General features: G+C 31.0%; 1 protein-coding gene across 1 annotated transcript; it reads right to left on the reverse strand.

Moving 5' to 3' along the window:
* Window positions 1–1,059: 1,059 nt before the first annotated feature.
* LOC106693938 (uncharacterized) lies at window positions 1,060–7,926 on the reverse strand. Its single transcript, XM_014443572.2, has 6 exons — window positions 7,802–7,926; window positions 3,100–3,593; window positions 2,346–3,009; window positions 2,170–2,300; window positions 1,151–2,106; window positions 1,060–1,065 (listed from the first exon to the last, which is right to left on the reverse strand). Exons 1-6 carry the CDS (start codon window positions 7,924–7,926, stop codon window positions 1,060–1,062), a joined length of 2,376 nt encoding a protein of 791 aa, XP_014299058.2.
* Window positions 7,927–8,357: the final 431 nt, after the last annotated feature.

The raw sequence follows: 8,357 nt of genomic DNA on the forward strand, positions 1-8,357 counted from the left end.
AATTGGAAGCTAGAATTTTTGTTAACAATGGAGGACAAGAAATCAGTAATAGCGTATGAGTTGCACAGACCAGCACGCAGAAATTATCAACGTCGTCATGTTGACATACGAGCACTTGATGAAACTTGGCAAGCTGACATAGTTGAAATGATTCCTTATGCAACAGTAAACAAAGGAAACAAATATCTGCTAACTGTTATAGATATTTTCGAAAGTATGCTTGGGCTGTACCGATTAAGAGTAAAAGTGGCAGTGATGTCACCAGTGCAATGAAATCTATATTTCAACAAGGTCGTGTTCCAAAAAATCTGCACGTTGACTAAGGCAATGAATTTTATAATAAAGAATTTCAAGAACTCATGCAACGTAAAAACATCAATATGTACTCGACATTCAGCAACTTGAAGGCGCCCATATGTGAACGATTTAATAGGACACTTAAAAATAAAATGTGGCGTGAATTCTCTGCACGTGGTACCTATTAATGAATTGATATACTAGAAGACTTATTGGATACTTACAATAATACCAAACATCGGACAATTAAAATAAAACCTGCTGATGTAACTGCTGCTGATGAAAAAGAACTGCTGGAAAGAATATACAAACCTCTTCAAGCTCAGCAACAAGCACGAAAAAATAAATTCAAAGTCGGAGACAAAGTTCGAATCAGCAAATACAAACATGTGTTTGAGAAAGGTTACACACCCAACTGGACGACGGAAGTTTTTACAATTAAGACAGTACAGAAAACAAATCCAACAACGTATAAGCTTGTAGACTATCAGGATAAGCCAATTGAAGGTGGATTCTATGCAGAAGAACTCAGCAAAGTCAAATATCCAGATGTATATCTAGTGGAGAAAATTATAAGAAAAACGCGGAAATAAATTTTACGTAAAGAGGCTCGGCTTCGATAGCTCCCACAACAGCTGCATTGAAAAATCTGATCTTTAAATAAACTTATAAAATACACTTATATCTACAAAATAAAAAAATAATTTTTTTCATTTGTATATAAATGTTTTATTCATTTTATTTACACATATATCCTCGAAACTAATTCTTACATACTCAAAAAAACCAATTTTTTACAATATTTTGCATTTTTGTTTTTTTACAAAAGTTTTCTTTTTTTTATAGATATAACATTTTCATCGTCTTTATCATTATCATCATCATCATTATCATTATTTGATGCAAATCCCCATGGCAATGGGTCGGTTAAGTTGTCCAAAAGTTGTCGTTTGTCATCTGTCCAGCTTAAGGCTATTTTGTGCTGTGCTACTGTCGTCACGTCATATTTTAAACTTTTAATTAAGTACTGTTTTTTCGTCACGTTAATGTGATCGTGAAGACAGCTCTCGAAATCATCAAACGTGATAGTTCGCAACGTCGGACCTTTGATCTCCTTTGCTCGTTTTTTAGTATTGCTATCATTCATAATTTTGTATGCATATAATTTGGCCCTAAGTCCGGTGAAATGAGTCATAATTTTCCCATTATTCTCATCTTTCATCAGATCTGGGACCTTTTTGTTTGCTATTGGCATATTGTACGAATTTTGAGGGGGGTAGTCCGACGTATCAAATTTTGAAATATCACGTTTCATGATTTCGTAGATGTCTGGTACTGTAAAGTGGTGAATTAAACTGTCAGTGTCCATGTACATCAACTTAGATTGTTGGTTTGTCAAGTTCTGTTTGACATAGTTATAGTGGAAATCATAGACAAATATTTTTTTAAAATCTAAAATCGCGAACCCAGTGTAAATAGGTTTGTCAAAATATACCTGGGTTGTTTTCATTTCCACTATAACCATGTCTTTGTCAAAGATAGTAAGACTATGGAAGTTAGGTTTACAAATAAGGTCTGATACACCATATCGACCAGACCATCCTGTAACCAATTGAACATCTTTGTGTTTCCTAACATTCTCCATAGTCTTACCGAAGACTGCGTTATTCATGAGTTTGAAGAAATTTTTCTCAAACTCATTTTGGGCAGCCTTCCCACAGTCTGTATTCTTGTCGATGTTTGTCTTTAGCCATGGGGATCGCTCAAATTTAAGTACGCGATAAATTTTTTTCAACTGCATTCCTAAACCTAAACATTGTTTTAAATTTTCACAATGAATTATATATTTATTTTTATCATACAGTGTTGTACATAATTTAGTAGACTTGCTACCCGGTAGTAAAAAGTGCTCAGAGCACAATGGTAAATCTTTGTGTAGCTCATGTAGCTCCTGAGGATAGTGCAAGTCTACTTCTAAAATATATCCTACATTGTCATTGGCACTTACAAAGTTATTTACATTATTTAAATCATGTTCATCTACCTACTCAAATGAGCCTTTAGGTAGTGGCATACTCATTGCCGCGCCATACAAATTATTGACGTCAAAATACATCAAGTATGACTCGGGTTTGTTAACATCAAATTCATTACCCATGTACCGATTATTGGCCTTCGCATACCTATTAGTACACTGAGACACTCCACCTCGTATACCTTTCTCAATGAAAAGTACCATTTCGGGGTCAGTCAACAGTTCCAGTTCCACATTTGTGTACTTCAGCATAGCATCAAAAACTAATCCGGGAGCTGTGTAATAGTGCAGCGGGTCTAAGTTATAATTATTTAAACAATTTTGTCTGAAATTTTCAAATACATCGGCCAAGCGTAATACATCAGTCTTAAGATATAGATCAGAGTACTCGCCTAATGTACTGATGTTAAATTTATTCCAGACAAGTTGAGCAAATGCATAATTATCGTCAGTTATACCATAATTAGATAATTTTGAAAAAAATGAGTTTTTATCGGGCAACTGTTTGTCACTAAGCTTATCAATGTCTGTAATGTATTCATACGGGAATACACTCTTGCGAGTAACTAATTGGAATTTTTCTGGATCTGGGTAATGAAATTTTGTGATTTGTTTATTGTCATCATCAAGATAGGATGCTAATTTTTCTAAACTTGATGCCATGAATCTAAATGAATCTATAAAACGTAAAGACACAGATATTTCATCAATAGATTTTGTCAATGAGATATATCACTCTTTATTAATTGGCAATAATGTGACTTTACCTTCAAAAACAGTTGCTAATGATTTAATTAAAAAATGAGAATCATACCCAGATAAATTGTGAAAAACTACCGGTATTACATGAGATTTTGGGTAATTTAAATTGCATGAGATGTATGCAGGTCCGCGATAGTTACCCGTAAAATGGCAATGATCATAGCACTTCTCTTTATCAGAGGCTATTGTTTTTTCGCAAATACGACAAACAGTTGACCGATCATGACTCTTTTGTTGCTGTTTGTCAAGTGGTTTCATAGGTATAGGATTTTTTAAATACTGCTCAACTTCAAATGCGAAATTTTCAAGTTTATTGACAAACCACTTTACGCAATCAGATGAACGATTAATTTCAAATTTTGACAAATTATTGTCATAATTACAGTGACGATAAAATGCAATGCTGTGTGGAACGTGATTTTGAATATCATCATCCCCCTGAGGTTCTAGTGTACACCTTAAGTCTGCGTAGACAACAAACGGTACCGAGTCTTTATTACTATAGTTTTTAAATTTTAATATTTTGTTTTCATTAGTGGGAAATTTCATACGGACTTTATTTAATTTGAAACAGTCATCATTGTAGTTATTGATAGATGTTTCTGTTTTAAAGTGACTTAAACATCGATCACAGAAATTTAATTTACAATGTGCCTTAGAAATTTGATTTTTTACTAATCGCGATAGATTTTTAATTAAGGCAAAATGATAAACAGGCTTATAATTTTTATAATCATTTTCATTAGACATATTTAAATTTACGTTCACCTGCACCATTAAAAGAAGAATTCTGTTTACATCAGACTTACAAGTTTTACTTAAATACAATGGTATAATGATACTTTTTTCATCTCTGAAACCGTTAAATTCTGACTCAATTCCGTATACATTGATTGACAAATTATTTAAAGTTTCGAATTTTGGAATATCTTTCGGGGTAATTGGAAAATCAATACCTTCATACTGAAGTACGCTGCTGTAATGAGGGTACGATGTTGTCCTCTCCGGATGTCCAGTGTGAGAAGCACTATACTTGCTTGAACGCTTCTCTTAATTTGAACACTCGATTGTGGATCTGCCAAAATAATCTTGAAATATTCAATTGTCTCAACACACACCTCATAGCACCTCTGACAATGTTCTTCATTCACTGACTCTAACTGTAAATTATTGTATGATTGTGCAACAGAATTCACCAAACCGCGAAGTGAATCAACTAATCGCGCCATTTTTCAAATGATGTTTTTATCAATTGTTCACAGAAAAAAAAATGTGTCTTTTGCACTAAAAACTATTAATGAGTGTCAGTTGCACAAAAATTAAAAACTAATAAGTGTCAGTTGCACAAAAAATTAAAAACTAATAAGTGTCAGTTGCACAAAAATTAAAACTAATAAGTGTCAGTTGCACCCAAAATAATGTCTATGCACTTCACTTAAACTAAAAATTGTTTATAATTTTTTGTAGAGAAAATTATTTAAAAAACCGTAGAGAACTTCACAGAGAACTTCACAAAAAACTTTAACACAGTAAACGTCAGAGAATATTCCAGCAGAGATTCGTACTCCATTCAGAGACTCGTACTTCTTTTTGTGGAGTATGGTCTCACGCGACTTTTTTATAAGTGGGGAACGGCTCATCAACTGTGCAGTAGAAAGTTCCAGAACAACCTGTGACGTCATAAATGACGCCGTAAAAAATAGATGTCACCCTAAAAGTACCAACATTACCAAACAAAAAGTAGCGAAATCCCCTAGAATAACGTGTCAACATAACCTAAAACGCTAGATGGCGTGACAAATGGTATGACGTCACCTACTGCACAGTTATAAAATCAAACAAAGAAAACACGTTTTTTCCTGCACATGGATGAGTCATCAGTCTAAAAATAGATCTTCTCGAACTTTCTACTGCGCAGTTATAAAATCAAATAAAGAAAACACGTTTTTTCCTGCACATGGATGAGTCATCAGTCTAAAAATAGATCTTCTCGAACTTTCTACTGCGCAGTTATAAAATCAAACAAAGAAAACACGTTTTTTCCTACACATGGATGAGTCATCAGTCTAAAAATAGATCTTCTCGAACTTTCTACTGCGCAGTTTTAAAATTAACCATTGAAATTAAAATATAATTAATTTAAAAAAAAGTATGGTCGGGGATAATAACAAATAGCTCTGCTGAATTTTTTTATTATTCAGTGATTCATTGTCTGTTGTCGAGATATGAGCTATCAAAATGGAAATGATAATAGATGTGCAAGGATTTAAAGGCTCACACAATCAGTTTATTGTAAAAGAACTTGCTTCAATTATAGTCCAACATAAAATTAATGGTGTTGAAGAAATGTCATGTACGTTATTCAAACCACCTTGTGATTGGACATTATTATCAAATCAGTGTCAACGCTTAAATACCTGGGTAACATATAATCATCATGGGATTACCTGGGATTCTGGAAAAACGCAATATTTAAAGCTAAAAGAAACAATTGAACATGTCACTTATAATTACAAACATATTTATGTAAAAGGTTTTGAGAAAAAATTATGGATCCAAGATTTAATTGGAAGCGAAAAAATTGTAATTGATTTAGATGATTTCAAAGTTCCCGCGTTGAAAAATATAAAACTATTGAACAATAATTTTTGTGAATATCACTGTAAATTGAACAACAATCATTACTTGTGTGCTCTGGAAAATGTAATAATTCTAAAAAATTAGATTTTTAAGTAATTAATAGAATTAAACTTGATGTACTTCTACTGTTTCTCTATTTTCCCCCCCCCTTCTTTTTAAAGATATTAAGTAATTGTTAACATTTTTATAACCTAGAAATTAGTTTAACTTGTTTTAATTAATTATTATTATTTTAATGGAATTATCAAATAATTTACATGCATTGTGGTAGTCAGAACTGATGATAAGTTGACATCTACCCACTAAAATAACTTGTTGTCACCTTTTGATGACAACAAGTTGATTGAATTTACCGCCACCATTAACGATCCGATGTATCAATTTTAAATTTCCCGCGTTTGAAAAAAATAATTACTTGCATTTTTTTTTTGGAAAATGTAAAATTAATTAATAAAATTAAATTTGATGCAACTCAAGTTTATTCTAACAATTATTATTTTTAAAAGATATTAAGTAATTGTTTGCACTTTTATAACCTAGAAAATAGTTTAACTTTTTATAATTAATCATTATTATTTTAATTTCATTATCAAATGATTTACATGCATTCTGATAGTCAAAACTGATGATAAGTTGTCTTAAACCTAATGCTGAATGTAATAAGCTGATGACAATTCAACGTCAACTTACGGTCAAGTTTCGGTCATTTATGCCAACTTGCTGACTTCCAGAGTATATTTTTTTTGAATTTTGATTGTACCACAACTGATGATTAGATACATTGATTATTACTTAAGTGTTTTATCTTTTAAAAAACATGTAATTATAATTTATATTTTTAATTCATTTAAATGAATATCGATGTATTTCAATGAATATCTATGAATTCAAAACGGCTGGGATTTTACAGCCGATAATTCAAAGACAATGTTGGTTACATTTTTTACTCGTAGATGGCAGTATTCCATTTGTCTAAACTTACGCGCGCAAATTTTTTTTTAAGATAAAATTTAATCATTTTTAATTAATTTATGAATAAAAAAATAATGATATCGATCATACACTATGATTTTAATTGATATTTTCATATTATTTTTGTAAAACATCATTTAAATCAATTTCTTTGAAAATGTAAACAAACCAACGTGGGTTTGTTACCCACGTGCTAATACTGACCAACAATAAAAGATATGTAAATTTCTGCGATTGGTCAAGAAAAATCAATTTTTTTCCGATTGGCCCTTTAATTTTTTTTTTTTTATCTTACATATAAGATTTTAGAAAAGTGGTGGAGCAGTTTCTTGTAAAAACTTGTCGAGATAGACAAAGGGTGTTAAGTGCGTATATCAAAAAATAACGTGACAAGTTTCTTTCTTTTGTGAGAATTATTAATCAAAAAATCCTAGAAGGTCATCATTTTAAAACAAAGGAAGTAATTTAAAAAAATTATTTGTTTTCATATTAATAATTAAACATGTTTTTTTTATTTTTTTTTTTTTTTAAATAATTATGTTTAAATATTAGAATAATTAGATGGAAAATTAATGTTTTCTTTACATAATTAGAAGAAAAATCAACTTCAATAAAATTTCTTTTAGATTGATGAATACTTTATAATTATTTTCAATGATTTATATAAAAAAAAATTTTCTTACATATGTCTATTAATTATGTCTAAAAATTAAATTTTCACAAAATTATTTGATAGTAATAAAAATAAGATTTTTCCTTCTTAGTATAGGTTAAAAAAATTTTTTCTTTTTTTTTGTATACATAATTAATTATGTGTCTAGGAAAATAACTTTTTAAAAACTTTATTGTTTCAATACTTTATGAATAAGTTTTTTATTTTAATCTAATTAGTTAGAAGAAAATTAAATTTATTTTTAATAATTAAAATACTTTTGTGAATTATTTTTACTAATTATGTTGAATAATTTTTTTTTATTTTTGCATAATTAATTTTATACTTAAAAAGATAGAAAAAATAATCGAATTTTTTTTTGCAGGAAAATGAATCGGGAACTTAACATCGAATTGAGATATATTGAAAACAGATTACATTACCTGATGGTAATTCCTTGGAGCGTGTATGTAAGATACGAGGATGAATATCTCCTAGCTGGTGATGTGCGGAGACAGGTCTCACAAATTTTGCGTGGTGGTGAATCCATAAGAGATGGTCCCATCATTGTTCTAGAGGGTATCTCAACGGAATTGGTGGTTGATGATTTCCGATAAGAATGGGCACTTCAAGTGCCAAATTCAAGCCGGGAATAGCGAATTCTTTTGGACACGGCCTTGGCGTCAATTTTCTCATGGATCGGTGATGACATCAACACTTATCAACAACGAATTGACATGAATATCGATAATTTTTTACGACAACAACAACAACAACAAATAGAAGAACAACAATTAGAAGCTCAACGATAAATTGATGAGCAGCGACAAATCGACGAACAGCAACAAATTGACGAACAACGACAAATTGATGAACAGCGACAAATTGAGGAACAGCAGGACATTGATCTCCGACGACGGCTACGAACTATCAGTGAACATCAATTGCGCTCAAAGGGTTGTGATAATCGTTGTTGTTGTCACGACAGATTCCAATAAC

Source organism: Microplitis demolitor, chromosome 6 (assembly GCF_026212275.2).
Source record: "Microplitis demolitor isolate Queensland-Clemson2020A chromosome 6, iyMicDemo2.1a, whole genome shotgun sequence".
In the NCBI taxonomy this organism is placed as follows: Eukaryota; Metazoa; Arthropoda; class Insecta; order Hymenoptera; family Braconidae; genus Microplitis; species Microplitis demolitor.

Excerpts from the sequence above, each read along its gene's own strand:
- LOC106693938 (XM_014443572.2), bottom strand. The coding sequence starts at position 7,926 with ATGATGGGACCATCTCTTATGGATTCACCACCACGCAAAATTTGTGAG. Across the intron at positions 3,010-3,099 it reads ATTAGCAACTGTTTTTGAAG|ATTCATTTAGATTCATGGCA; the intron begins GTAAAGTCACAT and ends TACGTTTTATAG. Across the intron at positions 2,301-2,345 it reads CTACCTAAAGGCTCATTTGA|TGCCAATGACAATGTAGGAT; the intron begins GTAGGTAGATGA and ends TAACTTTGTAAG.